The sequence below is a fragment of the Lissotriton helveticus genome, chromosome 9 (assembly GCF_964261635.1).
Source record: "Lissotriton helveticus chromosome 9, aLisHel1.1, whole genome shotgun sequence".
Classification (NCBI taxonomy): domain Eukaryota; kingdom Metazoa; phylum Chordata; class Amphibia; order Caudata; family Salamandridae; genus Lissotriton; species Lissotriton helveticus.
In genome coordinates, this window is record NC_136070.1 from 963,754,336 (window position 1) to 963,767,513 (window position 13,178).

The 13,178-nt window shown below is 46.4% G+C and overlaps 1 protein-coding gene across 1 annotated transcript in view; it reads left to right on the top strand.

Annotated features, from left to right (window-relative positions):
* The window catches only part of CAMKV (CaM kinase like vesicle associated), a 296,840-nt gene that overhangs the window by 210,143 nt on the left and 73,519 nt on the right, over positions 1-13,178 (top strand). Inside the window, exon 5 of the mRNA XM_078662250.1 lies at positions 3,798-3,918. Within this exon, the coding sequence (XP_078518376.1) occupies positions 3,798-3,918 (121 nt within the window). The remainder of the gene's footprint in view (positions 1-3,797; positions 3,919-13,178) is intronic.

The following is a 13,178-nucleotide window of genomic DNA, read 5'->3' on the forward strand; positions in this document are numbered from 1 at the left end:
GGGATTTCGAAAGGTATGTAAGTGGGTGTAGTTACAAGGCACTCGAAGGCACTAGAAGGGCATTGCTAGAGACATTTGTGAGATCCCTAAGCTTCATTTCTTTCTTTCAAGGAAGACGTGTTGCCTGTGCTCACGAGCCCTGCGGGTATCTCCAAGCAACAGCCTGGAGATATCCAAGTGTGCATGTCGTTTTGGCCGGCCTAGCCGACATGCGCACTTGCAGTGCCCTATGCCCACCACTCCTCCTGCTGCTGATGGCCCCACCCTCAAGACTCGGCTGCGGCTCCTGATTAAAATAAAATGACAATAAAGCAGTTTTATGAATTGCTTTATTATCATTTTATTTTGCATGCATCTGCTGGTTCAAGCATTAGGGCCACATTCCTCTGCCATAACAAAGGAGCCGCCCCTGCCCGAACTGCAAGGGCAGGTTACCTCCATACAGAAACACAAGCAGTCACAGACTTGTTTCAGACTACTAGAGCATCACCAGTGGTGCTTGTAACTTGATTCCAGTGAAACAACAAGCACAAAACCCTCATCTAGGCATACCCATGACACGTGGCATTTCACAGAAACACAAAGATGGCAGTTGGAAAGCCTAAAAATCTAAGCCAATAGCAATCACTTGGTCCCCTTTCCTGTACATTGTTACTTTTTATTTTTTCCCACTCCCACCTCACATACTCAAAATACTCCTTAATAGCATCTCTAATGATAAAAGCAGGGGCGGCTGCTCTACTAGGGTGGAGGAGTGTCTCGCCATTGCACTCAGAGCAGTGGTAAATGGAAAAATAAAAAGATAATTACAAGGTTATTATAATTGTATTTTTCATTGCTGCAGGGCTGTGTTAGGGTGGAGCTGGGCTAGTGGCACAAGGAGGAGGAGTGATTCTTGCACTTAAGTGTGCATGACACTTTGGCCGGCCGTCTTGGACCGGCCAAACAGTAATGCGCACTCTGCATGTTCTCCACCAGGCTGTAATACACAGCCTGGGTGGAGAACATGCACAGGCTTCCTCTCCCTGTCTGAGTTCCGAATCACGACGCTCAGACCAATCACAATGCTGCAATGCAATTGCAGCGTTGTGATTGGCTTAAGGGAGTCTGTGTGCTTCCTGCTTCTTCCGGACTCAGAGTCAGGAAGAGGAAGAGGTAAGAGGTTTTAAAAATATTTTTCAAACCCCAGCCTCCCCCGTGTTCCCTACCAAACACCAAGGGATAAATGGGTATCTAAAGCTGTATTGTGCAGGGCACATTCTATGCAGCACCTCCTGTCTCCCATTCAACGTTTGAAAAAATGCTGGCTCCTCATACGCACCTGTTCACATCTTGCTTTCACAGGCTGCTCGAAGGACTCCCAGCCTGATCTGTACAAGGGGCATACAGCTTAGGCCACGTGAGGCTTCCCAGACCACTTCTTGCCCCAGAATCTGTTATGATAAAGTGTATAAATAGTGCCTCTCTTCACATTGTTCATTCCAGAAACTCCTTTATGCTTTCCCATGTGCTCCCCATTTCTCTTATCCTTCTTTCCCTTCTCTCAAGCGCTAGCCACCACCACCCCTCTTCTCTGTTATCACTTTCAGTTTCTGAATAATGGCTGTTTATTAGCAGCAACACCGAAATCAACACTTCCCCAAAGTAGAAATGTGCAGTAAGCATGTACACACACACACACACACCACACACACACACACACACACACACACACACACATACACACACATCCATTGAATATTCAAGGTGCAAATTGGGCTAATAATTAATTAACCCATTTATGGTTCCAATGCACAGGAACATGCTTTATCAGTGTTTGCATCGCAAACTCTGGACTGTAAAATGACCTCACTAATGAACATTAATTAGACAGGGTGCTATTTGCGACTTTGGCAAGGAACAGCAGACCATCATTGCTCATTCCCAAATGCTAAACTTTTTTAAAACAAGCTTAAAGGAACCTGTACTACTTAAAAAAGATATCCTGTGTGGAACACTTTGAGTTGCCTGCCCTGATTCCCAAGAGGAAGATGTGCAATGAGACAGATTCCCACACACTGGTCTGTTACAGCGAATATGTAAATCAGGCCCGTGTTTCTATTCATGTTTCTATAGAAAGACACATAGAAAAATACCTTTGCTTACGGTGTCTTCTTTCACAATACACATTTCTGATTGACTGTAGAGTCTGTCATTCATGGGTAAACGTTGGCATAGCTGCCAAGCTTTCCCATTGCAAAACTTCCCAAAGTTCTGAATAATAACTTTACTACCAGCAGTGTACATCATTTTCTGAATATGATTTGAAATTCAGTTTGTAAATCAGGAATTTCGCACCCATTGTTAGTCGCAAAAAGAGTGCAAAATATCCATTCATATTCAGCAATATCATGAAGAAAACAACTGTATAGATAACTTGGAAGGAAGATGCCAAATCTATTTTCAGCACCAATTAGCACTTTCAAAGAAATATTGGCACTCACAAGGAAAAATTGCCTGTAGCAGAGGAAAAGTAGGCAAGTGATTTCGGTAGGAAAAAAAGGGAAACTGCCAATGGCAAGAAAGCCAAAAATAAAGATCTATGCAATATTGTTCTTGTATAATAAGAACAATACATACCCCTAGTAAGGTGTTGAGTGACTGAGGGGGAGATTGTGGTAGGACAGGGAGTGAACAGAGCACACCAAATACATTTTGATAGGCTTGAAAAAGCAACAGCAAAAAGTGGCCGTATCCTTTTCTTCAACCTGCTTGTTGATGTTTTCTAAAGAAGATTGACATGACTTACTCTAGCATTTGCATGTTTGTTGTTTTTGGTGGATTGACATTTTGCTAGACACGCGAGGGTGGATGCATGCAGTTGGAAGAGTTCGTGGTAGGAATATTCATTGAAAAAATGGGATGGTGGAGTCAAGGAAGGGCTTTTGTGGCAGTTGTATGGATTACCATAGTCACTCGGAGGTAGATGATTTATTGCTATATGTGGAAGCTAGGATTTCAAATTAGATTGTGGGAGCTGGTTTACAATATCAGTATTAGTAGAAATGTAGGCAACCTCTTTTATAGTTATCAGTCTACATTGGTGTGAATGGGCTCTCATTTTGATAGGACTCTCTGATTCTGCTTTCAAGACAATAACTACCTGTGTGCACTTATCGACTTGTCATTATTGCTCTTTGGAACCAAAGTGAATTATTTCCTTACATGAAGAAGGTTAAGAAAAGAAGAAGAGTACAGAGCTGCATGAAGTTCTTGTGCCACCATGTATTGCAGTTCACCGACCCTGCCAAATTTGTAGCTTCCCCTTCCCATTTAGAGCGGCGGTAACTGTTGGGTTTCCATTGTTGAGCCTCAATCAGCTCTACTGGCATTAACCCTTGACCAGATAGTCCAACTCCTACTGAGATGCCAGGTGACAGTGGCACTCTCCCTGACCTAGTTGGGGATGAGTGGCCATAACTAGACTTCCTGTCAGGCTCCCTGCTCCCAGCTATGAAGGCATTCAATGGCCTAAACCTTTATTATTGAAAAACAAGATAGTATGCCAAGTAGACACAATAAACAAGACCCCTAATTGGCAAACTATTCAACCTTCATAACAACTGCTGCAGCAACAGGCAGGTATCTCTGATTTGCAGAAATCTCTAAATATGTGAAGTGATCTTTCATCAAGACAGCAGAACACATAGCCTTCACTGACTTGGTGAGCCTCAACACTTTTTGAAGAGATACATAGATTTATACTGTGTGTAAATTGAATTGGGGTACTTTGTTTTGTCTTCCTGCTCTAAATTCAGCTGGAGAACCTGCTCTATTACAACCGCCTGAAGAACTCTAAGATTGTAATCAGTGATTTTCACTTGGCCAAGCTGGAGAATGGGCTCATCAAGGAGCCCTGTGGCACCCCAGAGTACCTGGGTAAGTAGCTGGTTTCAGGTGACTTTATCTCAGGGGATGGATGGTGGGATTTCCGCAAACCTAGAATTTTGCTTTTATGTATTTTTGTTTCAATTTTAAAATGTATAGTAGTCATTATTCATTTCCTCGTTGTGCAGAGTAACTTTAAATTGAGCATAATTCCTACCTTGTAGTATATTTTTCACTCTGATACCTTGAAACGGGTTCTGTGTTCCAGTAATCCTAATAATTTGTCCACATCTGCTGTGCGAAGAGGAAGGTGGCATGGAGGCATGGACCACGTAAGCTATTGAAGATCAGGCCTCAAGAACTGTATTAGTCCTTTGGTCCCCTTGCCTCTGATCTTCCCTCTTATGGATCTCCTTCACCTTACTCTGGGGTTCAGCGATCTGGCCCAAGACCAAGATCTCAGATCGGAATTTGCTGGTGACATGAGGCTTAGCTATCACTGAGGCAGCAGGTGCAGTGGCGACATAGGGGAGTGAAAGACCATTCTCAGTGCTTGCTTTATGGCCCATGGCAATATTGGCACAACACTGGAATGCAACCACAGCCTCCATATGTGTCTGTATAGTAATTGCAACGTAAACAGTACAAGCAGCTCTGCAACCACCCCACTGAGTCCTTCATGAAGACAGCTGTTTTACTCTGTGGGGAAGATGGGATTTGCTAAGATCTTCCGCCACACGGTCATCAACAGGGTACACGAATAAGAGTGTTCAATATGGCATAAGAAGGATATGAACAAGGGTGCATCAGAAAGAAGGGGAAAACTCTGTGTGCTTGTTCCTCTTTCTAAAACTTCTAATGCACTTTTCGTCTAATGATTTGTACTTGCTGCTTACTTGACACACAGCAGTTCCTTTGCACCCCTAAAGTCTAGGCCAGCAGATGGGCTGCACTTCAGGGCTAGTTCATAAAGTCCTTGTGTTAGTGGGATGGTACACAGAGTCAGTGGTTGGATATTGTCACTGAGGGATGGGAGGACTCAGATCAGGGCATAAGGGAGCAGTTCCCAAGGGCCACAAATGAACACTCTGGCCTGAGAGGCCCCTTGTGGCAGCAGGAAAGGAATGCTGAAGCAGACCATTTTCCACTTTTCTGTCTAAAGAAAATGCAAGCTTTCCACAGAGGCAAGAGTGCTAATGAAAAAAGAAGAAAAATGCAAAGATGGGAAGTGTGGTGAAATTTTTGTAAACAAAATTGTATGTCAGCGTTGCCTCAATATCATCTAATAAAAATATTGTGGCCTAAGTATCATTTTAAAATATCGCTCTGTTGAGTGTAGATTTTCTATTAGTAACTCCAATAGGGGGATATTATCTTCCACGATATGAAGGACACAATATTTTTGCCAGACCATATTTAGGCAATAATATTCTGGTTTTTAACGGTATATAAGTACCTTGATCAGTAGCAATGTTTTACATCATTTTCTGTTAAAAAATATAGCCTATGTTGTAACGTAGCCCAAAAAAAAAGTCAAAGTAGCCTTTATTAGAAAGTGATTCATACATTTTGGAGGCAGAAATCTTCTGTTCCTCATCCAACATCAGTGTGTCTTCCTGACTTTCTGATTAAGAAACATTGGTAGAACCCCTCACAAAGGTTTTCAACTTTTCTTAATGTTCAGGTAAGTTACAGATGCAATGCTGGGATCCCACCTTACCATCCTTCTTAAACCAGACTAGCCAATGTTATGCTCCTATTATAGGCCAATTGTGTTACTGAATAGTGAGGTAAAATGTTTTGAATAAATACTCGTGGCCCAACTCCAACCTAAGTGGCCTAGTCTTATTGTTCCTAGCAATTGGACTTCATCCGCAATAGGCAGGCTAATGACAATACGGGACTGGCAGATGTAGTGGAACGTTGTGCTCAACCAATGGTCCTTCTCTCCATGGATGCCGAGAAGGCATTCAACAGAGTAGATTGGGCATACCTGACTAGTGTACTAGATAGAGTTCACTTAGGCCCCAAGATGAAAACTTTCATCCAGGCGAATTAAAAAAAGCAGTCAGCCAAACTCAATATTAGCAATAGCTTTACAAACATCCCAGTGACCAGGGGTATGAGACAGGGGCTTCCCTTGTTCCTCCTCAATTTCGCCCTAACCATGGAACACCTGGTGGCTAAAGCCCAGAACAATCCTGTAATGCGAGGCATAATGGTAGAGCGCAAAGAGCACAAACTGATCTTTGCCGATGATATCCTATGCTCTGTCACTGACCCTGAAACATCCATTGCACTATTAGGAGAACTGGACCGCTTTGAGTAGGTATTGGATTCAAAATTAACTATTCCAAATCACAAGGTTTGGGGGTAGCAGAACTGGAGGGCACCCTTCAGGATCCCAACCTGAGAGGCAGTTCCACATGGGCTGTGGCGGCCATAACATACCTGGGAGTTCATCTTCTGACCCACAGAAGCACCCTGTATGACATCAACATTCCTCCTCTTCTCACACCCATTTTCAAACATCTTTATAGGTGGGGTAAGTTAGAGATATCCTGGTTAGGTTGGCTCAATAGCCTCAAAATGATTTTCATGCCCTGACTCCTGTATGTCATACAATCCCCCGCCATCCCGAAATCAACTCAGACACTGATCCGTAACACAATGCTTAATTTTGTGTGGGAGGAATCCCAGCGGGGGGCCAACTTGTCCTTATTACGATCCACAGCTGAGGGGGGCCTGGGTTTCCCAGATATAACTATGTGCATGTTGGCAGCTTAAGTTCGCCCTTCTCTCGACTGGAAGCACGAAACCGAGGGTAAGCCTTGGGTGCAAGTGGAACAAGCCTTCTCTCCAGTCCCCCTAAGCGGGTTTCTGTGACTGCTGACCAAGACCCTCTACCATTGACGGCCAAATTCATAGCCCACTGGCAAACTGTGAGGAGGAAACAGGCTTTCCCAGTTTACACCTTTCTCCTGACCCCCTTGGCCAATACCCCAGACTTCCCGCCGGGTGTTTCGAATTCAGGTTCCTTTTCTTGGGAACCCCAAAAGCTACTGCCAGCATCATGGAGACGGAGTCCAGGATTTTCACAGTTGAAGACGATGTCTCAACCCTTAAGTCTCAGATCTCACACTCCTCATCCGCACGTCAGAACTCCATGAGCCCGCCGAGGTAGCAGAAAACCGCTCAAGACATAATAATATCCGCGTTATTGGGATCCCAGAGTCTGTTGAAGGGGCAGCTTCGAGAAGGCCCACTGATCACTGGCTCACTGGCGTCCTTCTGGTGCCCCCCTCCCCGCAGCCAATCATCGTCCGTATCTTGAATTTTCGAGACTGGGACGCAATCCTTTGCGAAGAGCGCACCGGGCCAGACCTCCACTATAACGGCCCTAAGGTCTTTGTATTCCCGGACCATACTAGAGAAGTAGAGCAACTAAGGCGATCCTTTCTAGATGTTAAACAAAAACTGAGGAACATGGGCCTCCAATACTGTCTCTTATTCCCAGCCAGACTCCAAGTTATTCATCTTAATAAATCCAGGTTCTTTGATATGCCAGAAGAGGCTTGGCAATGGCTTATGGAGGAGAGACCTCTATATGGACACTCTCTACCTTCTGCCAATGTCTGGGGGTCACCTGTTGACCCGGCCTCTCGCCCCCTACCCCAACCCTGGGGACGACGCAACCACTCCCGGAGGGGACGTGGTGGGACTCGTTCAGCTTCACCCTTGGGTTCCTCCTGGACAAAGCCCCGGCCCTCTGGGGGGCCAACCAGAGATCCTACAGCAGGTGAGGAAGATGACGTCCGAGCAGTCGAGCCCTCTACATCCTCACTTTTAAATGACATTTCCGTTCCTCAGCCAGACTCGGACCACTCCCGCAGTCCAATATTCTGTCCATCCTCATGTATGGGGACTGGTCCTTGAGGGTATCGCCTGGTCCCACCAAATCTCATACTGGTAGAGTTGGTCCCCTGCCTAATGCCTACTGGTCAGAATGATCATCAGTGGCTCAGAGGCAGCTGGAATTGGCAAATCCACTCACCAAATAGGCTCATACCATCTGCTTTCGAAGACTCAGTAATGTGGTGCTCACTGCTGTCTCCATTGTTTTGGTTTATTGGGCGACAGATACTTCTAGGGTAGAAGTTTGTGGAGGGGCGGGAGTTGGAGATGGGGAATATTTTTATATATTCTTATTTATTGCTTACCCTTTTTCAAGGTATCGACACACCTAATATCATTCACTGTGACCTGATTCCACAACCATGTTCAGTTTTAGAGTCTTCCAGACACCACCTCGCTGTCGTGTCTGCCCCACCTCAGTGACCCCACCTGGGTGTGTTATTGGACCTTGTTGGTACACTCAATCCCACCAAATGACCTTCCAGGTTTTGTCATGGAATGGTAATGAGTTTGTTAGACCAGATTAAGCATTTTGCGGTCTTTACATTTGCCCACCACCACCTTCCCGAGGTCCTTCTCCTACAGGAGACCCATCTCCGGGGCAAACTCTATTCTTTCTTGGCCTGTAAAGTTTATGATCGGGGTTTCCATGCAGGATACTCATGGAAACAAGAGGAGGTGCAATCCTCTTGCGCCGTTCCTTTCTCCTGGTGTTCTCGCAGGTCACCCGTGACCCCCAAGGGTGCTTTATAGCCTTGGAGGGCACCCTGGAGGGATGGGTGATCGTGCTGCAGTGTGTGTATGTACCACCAGCCGCCCTGTCACTCTGCCTTAGAGACCTCTTGACACTTCTTGTTCGCCTCCCCAGGGACTCACAGTGTTGGGGGGAGATTTTAACGCAGTCTCTGTGCCTGCCTTGGATAGCACCGGTCCTGCTGCCTCCAGGGACCCGAGGACTTGGCTCCTCGCAGATTGGACTTCGTCCTGGGGCCTCTTTGATGCCTGGAGATCCTGGCCTCATACGCTCTATAAATTCACGCACACCTCAGCTGCTCACCACACGGACTTTCGCATTAACCTGATTCTCTTACCTGCCCTGGGCTGCCAGACACTGAGCCACATCAAAATATTACCCAGGGGGATCTTGGATCATTCCCCACTACTCCTCCCTCCGCAGCAATGGACCTATGTGGCGTATTAACGCATGGTATCTTCAAGATAAAACCTTTGTTCACGCATTGAAAAAAAAACTTCAATCTCTGTTTTAAACAGGATTCTTAATCTGTTTGCCATTGTATTTGCTCACCTCTAATCTAACTCACCTCTAATCTAAGCTTCGCCGCCTTCCCTGCTCTGCTTTCCGGTCCTCCACGGTCTGTCCAATTACGTGAAGAGAGCAGGGGTGACGGGGCGGAGCTTGGCACTCATACTTCCGGGGGCTTACATTAAAGCCGCATGGCAGCGTGGACTCATGCAGCAGGCACGCGGCTAGTGTGCTAAAGGCAAGCCCGTCTGCGCTCATCCGCGTCCAGACGAGGCCAGGAACCCTGCTCATTACGATTCTGACACACAAGGAGTGATAAGATACAGTGCAAAAGATCTCATATAACTGAGACCGGATGTCACCCCACAATGTGCTCACTTAGTCGCAACACAATGCATGGCAGGAAGAAAGACCATGTGCACCCACTGCAAATGCATGGTGAGGGAGGAGATCTCTCGTCTAAAGGGGTCCCCAACAGAAATAAATGGGAAAGTAAGATGGAAAATGGGGCTAATAAACTGCAGATCCATCCCAGCACACAAAACAGAGATCAGACTTCTAATAGACGTCTTATTTGTGCCCGAGACATGGCTCAAAGAATGGTCCACTCCAGACCTAGCACTGGCCCGCCCTACAGGATTTAACATTAGTAGACAGGTTAGAGATGGAAAAGTTGAGGGGGCAGTAGCCATCATGTACAAAGATATCTACCGCTGCAATTTCTCACCTAAGCCCCTTCTCAACTGAGATACCATACTGTTCAGCATTAGGCTATCCCCCACCCAAACCTTTTCAGGAATGCTTATCTATCGACCACCTGGACACTGTAAAACCTTTCTGGAGCATTTACCCCGTCCTTCTAGTCGAGAGTATCACTACCAAAAGTGCGACAACCGTACTAGGCGATTTTAATATCCACCTAGATAAACAAAACAACCCCACCACCAACAGATTTACCTAAGAAATGGATGCCATGAAGCTTAGTCAGCTGGTGCATTCAGCAACACATTAAAAAGGGCATATTTTAGATGCAATATTTACCAATGACCCTACATTAGAAATAGCCACCCCATACCAGTGCCCTGCTCAGACCATTTTTACATCCCTCTATTGCTCACCAATACGCATCTACAAAACACAGGGAGCACTGCACCTAAATTAGGCAGGAAATGGACTAGAACCATTCCAGAAAAAATAATCAGGTCATTAGAAAGGCATACCCTGAAAATGGCATGGGATGTAGAGAAAGCAGATTCGCTCTGGGACAAATGGCTCATTGACACAACAGAACACTGCAGTAAGAAAGAGAGAACAGGGACGAACTGGACACAAAGAAAAACAACCTGGTTTAATAGCCATCTTGCATCCCTGAAAAGAGCATGTAAAAAAATTGAAAGGACCTGATGGAAATCATACGATACCACTATCAAGGAACAATATAAGAAAGCGATTAGATACTATCACAATAAAATTAAAATACCCCAAGCCAGATATTTCCAAGAAAAAATAAACTCGGCCACCCACTCTTCCAGAGAACTTGTCAAGGTGGTTAAATTCCTCGAGTCAATAGAACCTGATGCCTCTCTGCATTCTTCATCTAAGAAGAGATGCAATGAACTTGCAGTCTTTTTTAAAAACAAAGTTGAAAATATTTACAACTCCATTCTTGGGAGAAGAGATAACTCAGGCCCTCAAAATACAAAGGTTTCCACAGGCCACATGGCGAGACCCACATTAACGCAATTCCCAGCGGTAAATAAAGACACGACAATTAAGATTCTATAAGGCATTAAATCAGGTTCCCCTAAAGACCCGATACACCCACATATTTTGATACAGGGGGTAGATAATATTCTTACTACTGCCACAGAGTTACTCACACTATCTCTTACGCAAGAGAAAGTCCCGAAAGCCTGGAAACACGCCATAGTCCGGCCATTACTAAAAAAGCAGCAGCTAGACCCAACAGACCTAGGAAATGCCCGTCCCATTTCACTCCTACCCATCCTAGGAAATATCGCAGAAAAACATGTCAACCATATACTGTCCCAGTTCCTAGAGGAGAACGAGGTGCTTCACCAGACCCAAATGGGTTTCAGACCAATACATAGCACCAAATCTGCCTTACTACTTGTCACAGAGGAACTTAAGGAAATCCTCGACTAAGGAGGTACTGCTGCCATCCTGTTGCTTGCCCTAAGTGCCGCCTCTGATACAGTGGATCACAAAACACTCATTCTTAGGGTAGAGAAAACAGGTATAAAAGACAGCGCTCTAAGATGGATAGGGTCATTTCTGAAGGACAGACCAGAGAATGCGGACACTACTCTGACACCCTAGAGGTTACATGCGAGTGATACAGGGCTCCACCCTCAGTCCTACTATGTTCAATCTATGTATGCACCCTCTGGCCGAGATTGTCCAGGAATTTGGACTGTCAATCGTATCTTATGCTGACTACACCCAATTGGAAGTCACAGTGGCAGAGGGCCCCAACTCGAAACACAACCTAGTGGCTCCCTGCATGGAAAAGGTAGCGAGTTGGAGGACAAGCTGTAGACTAAAACTAAATGGAACAACACAGGGAGGGGCCTGGGTGGGAGTGGAGGGATGTGGTGCCTCATGTCTGGAGCCAATGTTGTGGTTGAGCAGGCAGCTACGATGAGGGGGACTGGTTGTAGGGGATGCAGCTGGAGTCCCCGATGGAATGGGGGCCTTTGGAGGTAGGGAGGGGCTGATGGCAATCCCAGGTTGTGTATTGGCCTGCCCCGAGGACACCTCAACTGAACCCACAGGTGAATAGTCTGGGGAAGAGTAGCTCTCCACCACCCCATGGCCAGAGGTGTCGGGTTCTCTCCCCCCTACTTCAATGTCCACAGCCTCCACCCGTGCTGAAAAACCAGATTTGTGTTCCTTGTCAGTCCGGGTGAGCGCAATCCCCTTGTCTCCAGATGTTGAGGGTCCCTCCTCATCCTCTTTTTCCTCACTGCTCGAAAGAGGTCTTAGCCGCATGCGCACTGATGGCCTCCCTCTCGGGACCTGGTCCTGCTGTTCAGCCATTTGGCCAGCTGTGCCCGCGATCACCAATTCGGAATGAGGTGTTTGCTGGGAAACTGAGGGTCCGGGGCAGACTGGTGATTCTGGTCTGGGTCTTTCTTCTCACGGAGGAGCATAGCTTTAGGAAAAAAATAAGGACATGGTTGTTCCTGGGATGATTCAATGTTCACCGCTATCCCCTGCTCCTAAGGGCTGGGAAGCCCTTGGGCATCTATGCGCTATATAAAACTTTCTTAACAACAAAGGAACTGTAGCCCGAGTGAGCACACTCTGGTCCGCCGGAATAGCCACCCTGCGTGGATTTGCTTAACACTTAGTTAGGACCCGGAAGCGGGAGCGATTCTCCCTCATCGCCAAGCTGGAGGACGGGGCTTGAGCCTGGAGCAACGCCTCGTCCGGGAAGACATATGCCAACACTCTCTAGAAACTGCTAAACTCGTTTGGCACACAAAGACGGCCAACCTGTAGGGCTAGGGTGATGAAAATGGAAAGTTGCTCTACTGGCTTGAGTCTCATTAGTAAGTAAACAGGATAGTCCCCGAGGTCATGGACAAGACAGGCTGTATGCAACACTCCATACCCAAAATCACCCAGATTTTTGCCCACTACTATGAGGAACTCTACTCTGTACTGGCAGACAGGGATCCAACAGCACATAGTCTCTTCCTGAACTTAGCCATCCTCCCGGCCCTCTCCAAGGAGGACTCCCAACTGCTGGACAAACCCCTTGCAGTGGAGGAGATTCAGGAAGCGCTGTCGGGCCTGACCCCTGGGAAAATTCTGCGCCCAAATGGGTTCCCCTTGGAAAATGTTGTGGTATACTGTGACCTACTGCTCCCCAGCTTCTAGAACTATGTGAAGAAGCATGTCACTTTGACTCCTTCCCAGCAGACCTAGACTCTACCACAATAGTTGTGGTTCCCAGGATGCAACCCCCGTCCACATCTTGTACACACTACGGTCCCATCTCGCCGCTTGACTGCGTAATCAAGGTTTTTGCCATGGTACTGGCTAATAGATTAAAACGAGTGCTGCCAAGTCTGGTGCATCTCGACCAATGCCGCAGAGAGGCACA